The 17,701-nt window shown below is 37.3% G+C and overlaps 1 protein-coding gene across 1 annotated transcript in view; it reads right to left on the reverse strand.

The window, feature by feature from the left end:
* Positions 1 to 17,701, reverse strand: part of LOC117238403 — a 66,176-nt gene that overhangs the window by 16,144 nt on the left and 32,331 nt on the right. The window contains exons 2-3 of the mRNA XM_033503277.1: positions 4,718 to 4,844; positions 3,567 to 3,737 (exon numbers count right to left, since the gene is read on the reverse strand). Coding sequence (XP_033359168.1) covers positions 3,567 to 3,737; positions 4,718 to 4,829 — 283 coding nt within the window. The 5' untranslated portion in view covers positions 4,830 to 4,844. The remainder of the gene's footprint in view (positions 1 to 3,566; positions 3,738 to 4,717; positions 4,845 to 17,701) is intronic.

Below are 17,701 nucleotides of genomic sequence, written 5' to 3' on the forward strand. Positions count from 1 at the left end.
GATCGATACCTAAACGACGTCTGAGAATTTCTTTAATTCGTTTCGAATTCGTAACTGTATAGGTAGATAATATTTTGTAAATATATGGAGATTATGAAGATTAAGATTATGACAAGTATTTAAAAGATGTGACGCGTATTAGCTAAATGCACGGCAAGGAACAGTGACATCCGTGCAGACGGAAGGAAATTACGGTGCTCAGGAACAGAATTGTTTTGCTGCAACGTGCGTCAAATGTAAAGCGTGATACACAAAGAATACTGACAACTGAACAAAATTACTGTATATAATAATGTCTGCGCGCGTACACATGTACTGTCATAACGTGTATATATAAGATGTATGTCACACCTGCTTTTTGTGATAATTTTATTAATCACGTTGAAAGGTATCAAATTTTCATTGCCATTCAAACACTAATGGTAACACGTCTTTTAAAATCTGAATAGAACTTGGAGATTCTAGGAATTAGCAGGTCATTCTCAAGCTTGATGACTTTATTACTTGTATTTTTTTCGTACCGTCCTTTGTCTTTCCACGTATTCTTCTTTCCCTTAAAATTCCTTTCATTCGCGTCTTTGTGTTTCCTTTTTATTTCTGCCATAACTCCTATCCTTATGAGGCCATTTTTAGTTATTGTAACTTCTTGTTCTCGTATTCTCAGGTTTTCACTGCCAGATTTTTTTTCCATCGTCCTTCGTACACGCGATGCGCGTTAATTATCGCGGATGCTGTATCGTCTGAACTTTTTGATACGAAGCAGTGAACTTTAATGAGATACCGTGCAACGGGCACGGTCCTTACGTGGGTCAGCAATCGTGAAGGTATTCCATTACTATTCATAGCTTACGATCACTGGGCAAGATATTCGGCGACGAATCACGACTTCTCGACTGGCGAATACCTAGCTATTGAATCCACTCGTACTTATATGCATGCAATGCATACCTATTTCAAATTCCTCTTTTTAATTAAGTATATCTTATAATAACCGAAGAATAAAATCATCGCCTAAACTTTTTAGGTTTATACATTTGATGGAATTTTTCTTCTTTTTATGTAAAAGTAAGTTACAAGTATGTTGGATGTGTCTCTAAAAATGCATAAATTTTACGACCTTTTTAAACATGAAAAATAGTATCTTTTAAAATTTGAATAGTTTAATAATATAATATAATAGTTTAAGAATGAAATCTAAATAGAAATTCGTTTTATCGTTTAACTGTTATAATGTTTATTTTACTTTGGACATATTCTGTACATTCTTGTACATATTCTGTAAATGTTTGCTTATTTAAATTTCCAATAAACGCGTAAACATTGTTAGCCCATTTATAAAATTAATAAGAGAATTTTCATGAAAAGTTTAACGATTAGTACAAGTTTTAGAAAAGTAGGTTTCGTAGGTAGCAATAATTTAGCCGATACCATCATACGATTGAATAATGGCGCCGCAATTTTTCTCGCGCTTTCGTATCTTGTGCGCGCATCGAAGTCTCCGGTTGGCAGCGTTGCAATGTAACGATTTCGCACTGTCTTGTCGCGATTCTGGCAAGCCTAGAAAATCGAGATCGATGAGGACCGTTGCTATAGCTCTCTAAAGGTCGTAGAGATTTCATCGGATGATATACTGAATACATTACATCTCACTCTTTTTTTCTCTTTGCTTGAAATTAAAGAAATGTAAATCCTAGCGAGATTGCCGTGATCGAAAATTTAGTTTTATGTCACTCTGATACTCCGAGCGAGAGCCTTTTTAGAATATCGGTGTAACCTGCTTTAAACAATTTTTTTTCTTTGAACCTTTTAATTTCTAGACACGTAGAAACAGAAATTCTCCTCCGATTCATTTTAACGCTACAATATTTTCTTTTTTACCGTTACGTCTTCATCGTGTCAATATTCACATTTGCTGACGTATATTATAGTTATCCATAATCGTACATGCTTTTACATTTAAGTTGGTAGTCCGCATCTTTGTGGACAAGATTCGATAAAGATAATATTCAAGGTGACGTGTAACGAGGTTTTAAGTATAGTGCATTATACAGTTGCTGGGCGATCGAACACGTTGAAATCAGAAATACAAGGTGTGTGGTTAACCGCTATCAGAGCAAATTCCTTATTAATTTCCCTCTGAAACACGGGCCACGCGTAGTACATTTTAAATTGCAAATTAATCCAATTAGTCAGGTCAACTACCCTTTGATTACATCGACTTAACTATACGTTTCACGGTGCCGCGTCATGCGGATCGAATATTCCGAGTACAATAACGAGATTATCTGTCAGTTTCGCCATTCCTCGTGCAGCAGCTTCAATTTTCATTCGCCCTTGAACAATCTGACTTTTTTAAAAAAGAAATCTCGTTTTCCTTGTTTCAGCAAACGACGTGTACCATTGAAATTGTAGTGTGTTGCACGCGTGCAGTTGTTCGCTGCTGCTGCAAAGTCATGCAGAAGTACGTGGTCCGAGAACCATTTGCATGAACAGCTAGGGCAATCATTTCTGATGACACGGTTCAATTGAAAACGGTACGTGCATGCAACTGCTCGATCGCGGAATAGGAGAAGACACAGCTGAATGGAATTACGAAGAGGACAGCTACAAACAGGGAAACGAAACGCAGGAGTGTCTCGACTATGAAACAAATTATTACCAGCAGATTGAATTATAGGACTTGTAACATTTCTCCAAGCACGTTATATCTTCGTGGCGCGAATTTGAACTATACTTTGCCATCTATTTACATAATATCCTTTATAAAATATCTACCGTAAAAGTTGTAACTCGCAGGTTCTATGCTTTCTGTGTATGCAAATCGAGAATCCGGTTGCTCGCGGGTTCAAGGGTTAAGACAATGATACTTGAAATAGTATCGCGCATCAGAGAAAAATCTTCCTCTCGGCTAAATCGCGTTTCAGCGCTTGTTTGTCCGGTGTAAGATCGTTAAACAGTCTTACGCGACTGTTTTAAGCGAATGGCAGGCATTTGCAATCGGCTACCAAAATGCAACTTGCTCGTATTTAATTATAATAAAAGGGATTATGCGTATTAAAAACCGAAATTCGAGAAGATACAACCAGAAATCGAGGTGAAATTCCGTTTGACAGTTATACATTTATGTTAATTTACATGTAGCGTGTTTCTGAAATCGTCGCCATTTGGAAACGGTACTTTCAGGATCGTTTTCTCGGCACTGCAAAGGAAGACGTGGCCGTCTGGAAGGGATAAATATCGCAGGATTCTTCATCGATCGAGTACCAAAGGACCTTTGAAACGCGATTCGGCCGACCGCAGCAGAAATGGACCATCGCGAAACGTACACGTGTGTGGTACCGTTGGGTGCACTCGATTCTTACGGATAATCATACAAGCGGGAAATCGACAATGTTCTGATACGCATCATCGAAAAGATACTGCACATTCAGTCGGATTATTTCCAGACTGAAGGTTTCATATTGGACTCGACCGACTCGAATTGCGAGGAAAGCATCGACGTGTATACGGAGTTGATTGCGTTCATTAGAAAATAACCATACGGCGCGAGGATTAAAGCGGCTTACCGTGAATATCATTCACGCAGATGTGAAGATCCTCCCGGAAGGTAGGGAGGCCGTGGTTGCACTGGCAGGTGCAAGTGTTGTTGGGAGGAACGAGTCCTGCGGTCGAAGGACTACGTGTGTAAGGGCTGGCTGTTCCGCTGCTGAGCACCGTGCAAGCCTCCGTACAGGAACCTAAACAATCGTGTTCGTAATTTTTAATTTTTAATCTGCGAGTAGATACTCGTTCCTTTTTTATATTGCCATGTTTTATGGTCTCTAGTTACAAGAGAAAGAGAGAGAGAGAGAGATGCAAAAGAGGAAAATGCACATAGCTCGTTAACTAATTTAGTTTGCAATTTACTACAGTGAGATGCGACGAAGTTCCTATTGCAGATCACATTTTGTCACACTTAGGTAATAACATAATATTCCTCTATTAGACGCGATAATCGTCTGGAGTTTGATTTCTTTCAACTCAAGGATCTTTCGGCTAACAAATGCTTCGAAATCAACTTACGTAGACACGAAAGTTACACGAGAAGGAATATAGGTTTAAAAAACGAACTGAGAATGTTGGGAATACATTATTAATCTTGAATGTACGGTATTGTGGAAAAATGTTAGATTATCTACGTTATTGGCTTCAGCGTGGCATATAAATATACTTCTATCTCGTCGTCCGCGAGATTTCGGTTCTTTCGGAATGATCTTTCGGGAAAGCAGGAAGAACACCACGTAACTGTACTTTTACACGCTATTACTTAAGTAGTAATGATCGTAGATAAATTTCCACGGGGGAGAACTTCATCCGTGGTCGTACGGACGGAGCACGACATATAATCTGGCCAGGTGAAATACAGCTGTCAAATCGTTACATTGTAATTTCATGGTTAATTTGTTACGAGCTTTTTTCCCTAGCGCCCCTTGTGCTTCACGGTCCCGCGCGAAACGTGCACGTTCCTCTTTTCCGTTGTTTTTAATATCAAATCCCGTACGATTTCTCCAACCCTGCAAATCACGGTTACGCAATTTACGGTTTCGCTCTTCCGCGAACAAGAATCGTGGCTTTATTCGAAACGTCACCAAGCCCTCAGCTTCCATCTCTGATTATTCGAGTCAAGAGGATAAGAATAAGAAAAAGCATTTGTAATTGCATTTAATGCTCGGCTTACCTTCCAACGTGAAAATGTCTCCATCGGAGTGCCTGATGACCGAAAGCTCTTGACAACGAACAATCTCGAGAACGTTCAAGCAGCCCGCGAGGACGAGGACTAGAAGAAGCATCTTCTCCTCTGCATTCTGAAACAAAGTGGAGCGAATTACTGTAACCTTTTTTCCAAGCTAAACGTCCATGAGGAAGAACGACGAAGGAACGTCTGTTGTTTGCCTTCGGTCATGAATAAATCAACCAGTTTTTTCTTTGATTTTTCCTTCATTCTAAAACATTTTCGTGTTTCCGTAGTTCTTTATTCTGTATTTCCATATCTGTATAACTATTCAAAATGCAGTCTGCAAAAATAGATTTATCACGAGATAAATTTCATTTACGTCTTTTATTTATCATTATTTTGCTACTACGTTTTACTCGACTGAGAAATTCAGTAGCATTTAAATGCGAACTCTCGTGCGATTTTGATATCTACGATGCTTTACGACCATATGCAAAATTATTGTCAGTACTATCACGTCTTTATCGTTACGAAATCGAGGCAGACGATTGAGACACGAAGATGCGAGAAGGAATCACGAGTGAGAAAAATGAGAAATTGATTTTTCATCGCTGTTAGGAGAATCGTTCGGGGCCAAACTCCCGCTCGAGCATGGACTATGGCGGTTAGTAAAAAAAGATGAGTGAGTTTCGGTGAACCTCTGATTGGAAGGTATTCCAACCGCTTCTTTCGCGTTTCCCATCGTCTGAACTTATCTCACGCGTGCCATCGGCTCGATTGTGCATAACGTGGGCACACGTTGCGTTGATGTTGATGCGCCGCTCGCGACATGCATCGAACGTGTAATTTATGCCTGTTTCGTGTGCCCGTAGTTTACCGTAAATGCGCGTACGCCGGGATACGATTCCAGCTTGTAGGAAGATTTTTCTTTGGCATTTTTTTCCCAGCACGGAAGCAACATGCTTCGCTGGACAAGATGCTAAGAACGGTAATTTCGCGTTCGAGAAGTCTCGCCATACGAACACTATTATTTCAGAATGGAACAGCGATGCTTTCGTAATGAATCTGCAATGAAAGACACCGATGCGTCATCTGAATGTAAAAGTGGAAACGTTGGTGGGCAGGTTACTGGAAAGAGATAGAAGAAACGATTAAGCGAGTATTTAACGAGTCTTCCGACTTAATTTTCTATATTTAGTACGAGTAACGTCATTGTGTTTCTTTTGTGCTCCAACTTCCGTTTATATCGAGCCAAAAACGTCTTTGTACAATGTAGCGGACCTTAAATTTGTCACAGACGATCACGAGCGATATTTTACCGCAACCAAACCGTCGACAGCGGATGATTTAAAGACGCGAGGAGCATTCTGCTAAATCTCTTTATTGAGGAGATTTATGTGTAAATAGTGGTGGACGGTTGAGCGTGGCAAATGTGACAAACCAATCAACGAGCAGAGAAAAATCTCAAGCAAGATATACGCAAACAACGTTCGGTCGCTATAAAACTTTTAAGACTGATTAATTACCGCTATTAATTTTAGTCAACAGAGGCGGCCGCGCGTTTATTTCAACCTTATAATTACTTCAATTTCACGGTTACACCTTTGGAGCCGTATAATCCACCACAAATCCCTGAATTATCCTGTAATTAATTATCCGTTCCCGGTCAAAAGTGTGGATATTTGAAATTATTATTTAAGATTAGGTAGAAATTTTATCAACGTTTCATTAGGAACACGTGCGAAATTTATACATCTTTAACAACGGTCTTTCGTTTAAAAAGGATTTTTAATGTTTTAACGTAAGATGGGAACGAGAAATCCTATACGTACACCGATATCAACTTCTTTCAATGTGTTTAACTTCAAATTCGAAATACTTTCTAACGTTAGAAAAGTACAATTGGATCAAGAACGTGCGAAACAATGCGATAGAGCGATCTCATATCTTCCGAATCATAATCGGAATTTCTATAAAAACATAGATTTTACTTCTACTCTTGAATTCTTGTGTCATATCATTCTCGCAATTTAACACGGTTAGGAAAATTGTCGGGGAGTTAAACGGTATGATTACACGATAAGGAGAGAAAAAAGAAACAGATGTTTAATAGAATCCCAGATGGTCGATGAAGGCACGCGTTCGATCACGTCCGGAAATATTAGCACATCCTTTAAAGTTTTCTTACGTCTGTTAAAGTGCCTTTTTTCGGCCTGTTGATGTCTATCGCGATCGCATCTAAATACTTTCCGGCGAGACTTAGGATTGCAGAGAACGAAGCTCGTCGGATATTCGACGTTAGTTTAGAGAAATACGTACCTTGCTTCTCCCTATTAATTGCTCTCTCCCCTTTTAATTGCTTTTAGAATGAATAGCTTCTCTCGCGAAGTCCGTAGTACCGGTTATTCAGGGATTCTTTTTAGTCCTTTTTCTTGTTCCGCTCAAAATTTACGACGCGATACCTTCTTCTTTATGATTCTGTTGATTTCCCTGATAGCTGGCCCGTGCTCGTGTTTGGATTGACTAGCGAAGACTCCGGTTTATCTTATTTGGATAGAGCGGAGAGAAGAACGACAGATTACGTCGTATTATAACACGTACATATGTATACGTAGCATGTGTTTACAGAGACTTTTTGTACATTTTATGGAAGAATTATTTTTATTAAAACACACCGTAGTGTTATGTAAATTTATTAACACATAAAGTAATAATAAAGTGAGATGATAATAAAGTAATAATTATTTCCTCTCTTGTTAATTGTCCACAAGATAGTGGACTTTGAAGTGTCAGTAAATGACGAGCGTTGGTGGTTGCTGAATGATTATTTGTTGATGTCTAGAACTATTCCATTAAACTCTCATCGATAACGTTCATTAGTTTGCTCTACTGTGTTACCCTGTGCAATGCTGTTACAAGTCCGAAGAACGTGTTATCTAAAAGTCTATTTCTCTATTCTATTAAGACTCTATACATAGACTTTGATTGGCTTTCGTATCGAAGCATGACTGGTGAAAATTACGAGGTTTATGACAGCGTATTTCCTATTGAGATACGGAAAAGATGAAAACATGAAAGCCCCAACAATACGTGCTGTCTAAATTCATCGAATCATTACTAATTCTCGTACAATCTGTCTGTATCCAGATGCCGGAAAAGTTAAAATATATTTTTCAAAAATAGTAATCGTCGCTGACAGTGCCAGAAACCTGACCTAACGGCAAACTCTAACAGAATACATTAATTTTGCAGTGAAAATCGATGAATTGTTATTTTAATGAAAATATTTTGATATTTACGATTAGCATGAGATTAACTGTACGTATCATACTATATAAGATTATTGTAATAAAAATGAAATTTTGACAAAGAGTCTTATTACAGGGTGGACGAAAATTTTCATAAGTAATTATAGCTTTTGCGATTTGGAAAGAAAGTATTATAAACTATAATATTTCGTGATAATAAACCGGTTTCGAATGAATTAAAAGTATTACCGTGGAAGCTATATATTAACCCTTAGAAATCGAGTAGCGACATCATGGTGATACGTTATGACCTTAAAATTTTATCAAGCATCCGGAAAGGGAAGATATTTTCCCATCGTATATATATGTACACACAATGTTTTCGATTGGTCTCGGTTGAAAATATGAATTGCCAACGCGAGAGCCATTACAGTGAAATACGTTTCAGCTTAAACCCAGAGTTACGCAGATGGCCGGTGGGTCACAAGGTATTATTTTATGCATCGGGAAAATTTATAGCCGACAGATCGCATTTTACGTATCGAGAGGTAGTTAACGTAATATTTTTTATCGTCGATGGATGAATCTTAACTGACGCGTGTTAAGCTTTCATCGCACGCACGTGTTGAAAACTTATCTGCCAGCCATGAAAAAAGAGAATATGGAATTAGCATAGCTCGATAAAAATGAAATTTATTGGATTTTAATCTGTCGTTCGACACGGATGGGTATCGCGTGTGAAATTTAATTAATTTTTTCGTATATGTTCGAGATAGAAAAAAGACCGATGTTTGCTTCATCAGGCACGATGTTTGATGAGATAATTAATCAACTTAACGAGCTTCATCTTAGAACACAATCGCTCGTAACTTGTACGCTTCTGTTTGATCCGAACAATACGTTTTACCATCGACTGTCGATCAAATAACGAGTTGGACTATTCGTAAAAAATGAAACGTGCGTTATTGCATTAGAAAAATAAAGATATAAATAAAGTTGTAAATTTCACAAACGTACAAAGAAATATCAAATAAAGAAAACGTTTCTGTCACAAAGCCAATATTATTTTCTCCAATGAATTTGAATCTAATCCAAATCATGAATTTTTCACGCGTTCGATATTACACACAGCGATGAAGCGAATCATGGCATGTGGTATTTTATAACTAGCTGCGTAAAAAATGGATAACCCAAGAGGAGGTATTATTCGGAGTAATGTTTATTCGATGCAGCGGAGCACCAGTTATTCGAAAATAATTATTCGTTAATCATTACTCGCGTAAAATGCAAATTTTCTTTTCGTATTGACACAGTTGGCAACGTCAGCCGGAGAAAAGTAAATTCGAGGGTGTTCGATTTAATGCCTGTACAGTTAAACGCTTCATATAATTAATTTCAACAGACAAGTTACGCTTCCCATAATTTTCGGCGAAACGATTATTTTCATCTTTTTTCCTACGCGAGTCTTCTCGCGTGAATCCAAACGAATAATTCGAATCTTAAGAATCATTATCGAATTACATAAAAAACGAAGAAGCCCACTTTCTTATCATTTCCAGGTTCGTATCGGTTAACGCGTTAGTTGGTATTCCGCATAATCTGCAGTATAATGTTTGATGTATGCATCGCACGAAGAATGGTAATTTCATACGCGTTTCACCGAGTGTATTTGCACGCACTTAATTGTCAGTGGTGGGAACAAGAACGTCGTTGCCACGAATTGTCGGAACATTTACCACGCTCTTCTAATCCATCGAATTTGAATGGATACTTTGATACAGCTAGAGGGAAACTGTCGCTTTTGTTTTATGGATTCTACGTGGTTGATTATTTGTTAAAATTACATTGTAATTTATGATTTCCATAATTCGAATGGAAGAACGATTATTCGTCTAAATCGTCGACGAATCGAAATTTGTCTAACGTGATTAATAAACTGTGGATATTTACAGGAAAGTGTGTGATATATTTATAGGAAATATAAACGTATAGAAATGTACAGAATGTAGAATGTGGGTAAAAAATATCCTTTTGACTGATGGTAATTTAACTACGAATCAGAAATGAAAATTGTACATTGATCTAGATTCCAAGATCCGGATTCCTGCGTGGATAAAAATTAGATTTGCATAAAAATACCGTAATCAAGTCGGTAAAAATTTCTTCAGTGTTCAAATTGTGCCGTGTAATTTCTGCTCTCGAAACGTCGATTCTTGAATCACCTCTAAAGAATTACCTCGGGAACATACATACATAAAATTATATTTACTTGTCTCTTCTTGGTAACCAGCTCACGAATTACGAACGTCCTGGTTTCTTCGCCACTAATAGCAGCCATTAATCACGTTCCCGGTAGTGTTTCGCTTGTATCCGATTCACAGATACCGAAGAACTTGCGATATGTTCCTGGCTCGTGTCACTGTTACGCAACAGAATTAATTTCTTCTGGAATCTTTTTATAAACGATCGTGCCAGTCTATTAATAGATTGTATCGCGTGAAATATTTTCATACTTTCATGTTTGTAAATATTTAGAAAGAACGTTGAGAAACGCTACTATACGATTTATATAGTTTAATAGAACAACGACACCTAAATATCTATACTTGAGGAAGCGTAAACGTAAAATAATATCGTATGGATCAGAATCACCTGAGTTTTCATAGTGCGTGGCAATTCAATGTGGTATTAATTCTTCCAGAAAATTTGCAACCGTGAGATTGGAGAAATTATCGAAAGATCGGATATCTTAAAGGGGAACCGCAATTGAGCTGTCCGTGCATGTAAATGGTCAACAGTTCGAGTTAAGAATCGGAATGCGCGCAATTAGCCTGCATTTCCACGGACACGCGTCGCCCGATTGTAATCGACCACGTTCGCCGAGATGCGTGCAACATTTCCGCCTTATAACTTGGGATTACGCGAAGGGAATGGGTCGCGAATGAGCACGGATGAAGAGCAGATCGTAGTACGAGATCGTACGTGACCGATTATCCACTGCAATGTCGCGTTCTGTGTCAAGGTGCATGCCACCAGAGATTGCATCTTCCTCACGAATCGCCTGGCGATACGAAATTTATCTATCGTTTCGAATCTGTCAACTATCCGTTTCGAATCTGTCGAGTATCTGCTTCGTCTGTTCGCTCTGATCACGATGATTTTTCTTCGAGTAAAGGAGAGATTTGACAAACGGAACTCTGATGCTTTAGACGTGACGTGTCAATTTCACGGGCCTCGAAGCTATGAGAGATCATTGACTTTCAACGTACAGAAAAGTTACCACGCGGATGTAGAATTCTAAAATTCAGATTGACTTTTCAGACAAAAGTTTCGTTCGAGTAACTTGAAAGTATATATCGATGTACTTGTTATTCGTTTGATTCGGAGTATCCCTCCGAGTTTCGAGCAAAGTCCAGATTCTTTCAGCTGTTTCTTCTTTTTAATGCAACGACTTTGCTGCTCCACTTTCGCATTTTCGGTATTTTAGGTATTCATTATTTTCCATTAGAAACGGCAGCAGATCTAAAGCTAATCAACTTGAATTTAAGTCAATGAACGAAATTATAGAAATTGATACAAGTATCGGCGCACGCAGTGGTCAGAAATGCGATTTGAAACGCGATTAGTCCGACTTCTGTGAAAAATTCTTTAATACAGAGTCAATGTACTTTAGACAGTATATCGAAATCGTGAAATTTGTGTTCCCTTATAAACGAAATCCCATTAGTTACGAGTCTACTTAAAAACAGAATACAGTAGGAATAGAATCTTAAGAAGTCAATCGGTGTAGCTACTCGGCGATTTAATTTACTGCCGCGCTGTATCTTAGCTTGTAACTATATGTATTTCCATATTTCGTAGATTGGTATAGATTTTACACATCCATATATGGCGCTTACGGCGAACAAGGGGTCGAAATAAATTTAACGACCAAAAATCCATTGACATACGTGTTACGATTTATGTCCGGTAAATGTGAAAAAAGGCATATTTACCATTAAGAGATCCTAAAATATGTTAAAAGAGATGTTGCCTAAAGTATCAGTGTCCTTTCGTAACGTTATATCGAATTTTTGTCATACTTGTAGCATCGTCCTCGCATCGTCAGTGATTAAAAATCTCAACACCATTTGTCACGTTGATCGATGTTGGAAAGAAACGTTCCGTGTATGTCTTACAGTTAAGAAAAAGAGAGAAATTAGAATTCCGCGCGTCACGCTTTTAAATCGTCGCTTTGATCGAGAAGAAATCATCGATCCAAGATTGTAGCTACGTGAAAAAAAAGACTACTACAGTGTGAATCGACACGTTCTGCATTTCTCGTTTAACATCTGTCTGATGAAGAAGACGTTATTAACAGAGGTTCAACGCGTAATCGATAATACGTCTCGTGCGAATGGAAAGAAGCTGGTGTGAAAATTATTTACATCGTTAACAGCGAGTAATCAATTCTTAAATAATGTTATATGTTATCAAAAAAATTTCGTCGCATATGAAGGCAACGAGACGAAGAAAAATATCGCAACAATACATTTGTAAATTCAATTTTTCCTAAGCGAATTACATCTAATTTTAGATTTCATCGATCGTCTTAGCAAAAGGAATATCACAATACAATTTGTCATGTTGAAGAATATTATTCTTTTTATTAACCAACAAGTACGTCGATACTTTCACATGCTGGAATTTTTTAACCAATTCGAAAAAGAATATCCGAGAACAATTATTTCCTTTCTTTATCTACTAAACAGTCTTGGCAAATTTTGATAATTAACCTTATCCTTTCATTTTGTTGGAAAGCAAACTAAAGTCATTGCGGAACCTTGATAATTAGACCGAACTGAAATATATGTACTTGGCATATTCTATTTTCATCAGCACAAACAAAAACAAAAAAAATCTTCGTTTTTTATTTTCTAGCCTTCCACTATGTTGCATTCTTCATTGTCCCTTCAATACAATTATCCACAATGTCGACTGTCAGTTCATTGCAGTACGATCGGCAAACTCGATATAATTTCAAAAAGAATCAAATGATTGGCGATAATTACATACAGGGCAGCGAAGTGGCCTTGAAATGTACGTAAAGATGAATTCGATTAATTACTAAGAGAGCGGTGGGTCTGCCGATTGAGATAAAACGCGTGCTTTGCCCGATAGGTAGGAAATTGAGAGAGCACCATAAATGACAAACATGTCATTTCTGGTTACGAGAATGAAGGAATAATCATCGGCCGGCTTATAATTAGCTCGTAACTATGCGTCTCTTGTTGTCGCTTCCATCTTTGCAAACGATCGCCGATGCGTTTCCCTCGATATTATGGACGATCTTTCATTAAGTGGAAATTAAAGACGATTCTTATCATGGGACTTAATTACGTCGCTGTTGCTCTCGCTATAATAATTCTCTGGGTATGGGTTTATTAACCGCGCCTGAAGTGGTTGCACATTGACGTTTTATACGAAATAAGACCTAAACAGTTAGATTTATTAGCTGCGAAAATGAATTACACCATCCTCTCGATGTAATTTTGTAAAATTTATAATCAGTCGGCGGTGGATATTTATTCATTTCCGACGAATTTCAAGATGCGGAAAGTGGAGAAGGAAACTGTTCGTATCAAATTCAACTTTAATTTAGTTAGTTTAGTAGACAGTTTTTCAGTGAAGAAACTATAGATCTATGATAAATTAAAATACGGCTAGCGATTTATTTTTAATCGAATTGATCAAACAGTTGAATTATTATGAAATTTGTATTTATTTTGTAAACAAGTAAATAACAAAGTTATTTTAGAGCTATCTTAATTTGTATTTATTTCGTAAACAAGTAAATAACAAAGTTTTTTTAGAGCTATCTTAATTTGTATTTATTTCGTAAACAAGTAAATAACAAAGTTCTTTAAGAGCTATCGCAACTCTTAATCTAAACTTAACCAATATCACGAAAACTAGAATTGCCGGCGCTTGATGTAGATAAATGATAAAAGGATAAAATGTGTCTATTCTCTAATTAAATTTAGCAAATATATTACAAATGTTTCCTAGTATCGAAATATGATATATTATATGCGATGCAATCTAGCCGTAAAGACGTTTTATCAGATCAATAAATCAGCCGTCGAGCGTTGAAAGATTACACTTACGATGAAGATTTCTTCTATGGATGTTTTCGAAATCATCTTTACTTTATTATTTTCTATTTCGCGTCGTTATCCGTTAGATACCTCTTTCAGATTTACACGAATCTACAGTTGTAACTCAGGTTACCGGCGTCTGTAATTATGAAAATTCTATGCGTACAAGACACGACTTATTTGTTTTTCTGCGTGTATCGACATTAGCGACATGTCATTTTCAAATTATCAAGAATAAACTAACTTTGAGTAAATTTCACAGTTTTAACGATATAATAAAAGTGACAGCGCTCGATGAATGGAATTGTAATGTTATTCAGGATTTTTCACAGATATCGATCTATTCGTACGATTAAGAATTTCTAACTGTGTCGTTGTTCGTTCAATTATGCCATTAGTATAACTTCCTTGTTTTTCTTTTCGGCAAAATGTAATCGCTATTCTACAGAATGGAATTCCGCTAACTTGTTTAAGGTTTTTGTCGCCCCATTAATGCACCAACGTTTCGTTCAGGCAGCGAGTATTGCGATATTATTAAAATACCGCTTCGCGGGAGTTTCTTAATCCTTGGACCGTTAGTTTTTGCGACGAGCATACTCTTCTGATTATTTTCCAGCCATCATGTTCAATAATAATGTAAAATTATGCGGATCGTTTCATCCATGCTGGACCAGGTTATTTGCTTCGTTCGAATCACCGTTTTACGTAATTTTCCAATCTCAAAAAGGGCAACTTGCGTCGTCTTTACGTTCGCGAATGATTGACAGTTTCACTGCGAAAGCGAATAGGTGCGAGCGTATGTTTCTCAAAAATTAGACACGTCCAGGAAACGGTACGTCAAATTTGTTTAGTCCGTGAAATTTTCTAGATTTCCTCAAGTTGTTTTTAGTATTTTAAACAATTTATATACATAATATTTATTTATAGTCTTGTGAAATTGACGATTTTGTTATTTTCACCACTTTTTCGTTCGACTCAATATCCAGCAATCCAGAGTCGATTGCTTAAACTGTGATACTTTAAACAGTATACGTTATAATCATCGCTTCTTATGAATGGCGCATTTCAACAAGATATTTTGGTACTTTTAAGTATCATATACATGTCATAATCGTGATTGTAATTCCTTATAAAGGCACGAGATTAAGAAATTTCAATGTTTACAGTTTCATTATTATGACAAACGGTGTTAATGTCAGCTAAACATTTTGTCGGTTTTATGTATATCTTAAAATTTACGGTAGGATTAGAAATAGCTTTACGGCCCGTGATCGTCTCGTCATCCAATGTTGAAATATTACTCTTTTTTGCGCTATTCTTCGAGTTTCTAGTTTTCGTCAGGTTCTTCGTTAATCGAGTTGAGTTTAATTACCTGACACTCCCAATTGCGAGAATTGACATCTTTATCGATTTTATTATCAGAAGGATATTTTTAAAATAACGGATGAGATATTGGTTCAGTTTAGAAAGTAGAAGTGTCAGAAGAGTTTGAAAGCCAAATTTGCCAACAAATTTCGATTACAGGCATTGCGAGACATAAATTATCGATCAGAATTTTTGAATTACTGTAGTTTCATAGAACCGAAAAATTAAAAAGATTAAAATTATCAATTTAGAATTCATTTATTTTCGAATATTTTGTAGACAAAAATCTATGAACTCACTATTAATATATATATATAACATATAACATAGATACAATTGAGAAACTAATTCCAAAGACTGACAATATGTCTTTGCTTTATTATTTTAATGGTAACTTTCACTATAACTTCATTAATTTTTGAAAGTTTTTAATGCACATTTCAATAAGCTAACAGGAAAATCGATTTTTTAGATTCACACAAGTATGTTCTTTTTCTTCTTTCTGAACTATGATCTAAAAAAATACGAGAAATTTGCTAGTCGATTATTATTAAATTATAGTTCGACAATTACTTCCAATCTTTACTAAATCATTATTTGAAAATTATTTCTGCGATGAAACGCTAGTTGAGTTAAGATGTAAAGATCGCAACAACCGATCAGGCTCTAGTCACTAGAGTATTACAAGTAACAGACGGTCAGGTTGTTGAAAGTAACCGTAATTGTATGCTTCAACATAAACCGTAACGATGTCGACGTGTTGCGACCGTGTTCCGTATAGCCGAACTTGAATTTAAGTGCGGCTGAAACACGTGTTCGGTCCGACACACGATGCAAGAAGAAGGATCTGGTCTAACGCGTTGAAGAGAAATGAAGGGTCTGACACGAGATGAGAATATTTACTACTATAGCAGGGCCGACATATCGTTTGACTTTCCACGAACATGGCCAGTCCGCGTCGTTTGAAAGGATTTAGGGTGTTCTATTTTCTAGTGAACATTAATTGCACTCTGTCAGATCTGGTTTCTTCGTGTTAACGGGAATAGAGTGACTGTCAAGCTATTTACTTCACTCGATCCTTGTCTAGTTAACATTTGTTATAGTTTAGAATCTCCACCGAAAAACAGCCGATACCTGGTCCAATTTCATCCAGTTTCAGACTGCTTTACGAGAGAAAAAATTTGAGAAATTCATTTCGGCGAACATTGTACAACTGTACCCTGGCTGGGTTTACCGACAAAGAAACACGCCCGAGGCAACTGTTCGCGTCTTTATTAACCGATAAATTTCGGTAATTATGTAAATCACCTGGAACATAATATTTATCGGTCGTAGAGGAGGTTCGATCAGTGGTTGAAACTCAGAGGCAATGAACTCTGATGCAAAGAACGATGCGGACAGACGTGGATTCTGGTGGCGCCCTGTTTGAACATAACTCGGGGGAAGGAAGCACCGTGTCCGCGGTTAACAGAACACGTTGTTAAAGTGTAGCTAACACTCTGTAGACAACTCGTAGAAGTAGTAGAAAATGTCTTAGGCATCGAAAGAGAAAACACTTCTCACGGAGAGACACGTGTTTGAAGACAAACACGGTTTATTGACGAAGCTGCGTCTCGTTTTCCGGAACTTCCGATTCTATCGGGCCGCAGCATCATAAAACTCTGCCTTCTGCCTCCCTGTTCTAATATTTGCGAGCTCGAATGGTCATCCCTTAATCCAACGCCGAAGCTGCCAGTTTGTACAAGTGAACAAACTGGTCAGGCTGTCGCGGAGAAACTCCAGCGAATTCCATTTCGACCAGCGCATCGCGTCGAGTGAAAGTTAAGTATTTTTCTGCGAATAAGTGGATCTTCCTTGTCAAATTCACACGCAAGATTATTCTGTTCGATCACAGAATAGGAAGGATATTCTCGGACTTTGCTTGTAGCACGAATTTAGGCTTACGACATTGGGAAAATTAAAATCAAGTTTCACGCTGTATCCCGTCTTTGCCGTTGACTTTTTTAGATTTATTACTTGCTAGAGAAATTTTCCATAGATAATTCCATTTTGTATCTCACGCGACAAAATCCATTAATAATAACAACAATAACGGTCGTGATTATCTTATGATTACTCGTAACTATGAACCGTTTGTTGGAATGTCAGCAAACGACATATGGTCGACGGACGAATCGATTAATAATAATGAATCGGTGATTCAGACGCGCGATACGTGGGTGGTAGATCGAAAATCT

The sequence above is a fragment of the Bombus vosnesenskii genome, unplaced genomic scaffold (assembly GCF_011952255.1).
Source record: "Bombus vosnesenskii isolate JDL3184/JDL3185 unplaced genomic scaffold, Bvos_JDL3184-5_v1.1 scf7180000013492, whole genome shotgun sequence".
Taxonomy (NCBI): domain Eukaryota; kingdom Metazoa; phylum Arthropoda; class Insecta; order Hymenoptera; family Apidae; genus Bombus; species Bombus vosnesenskii.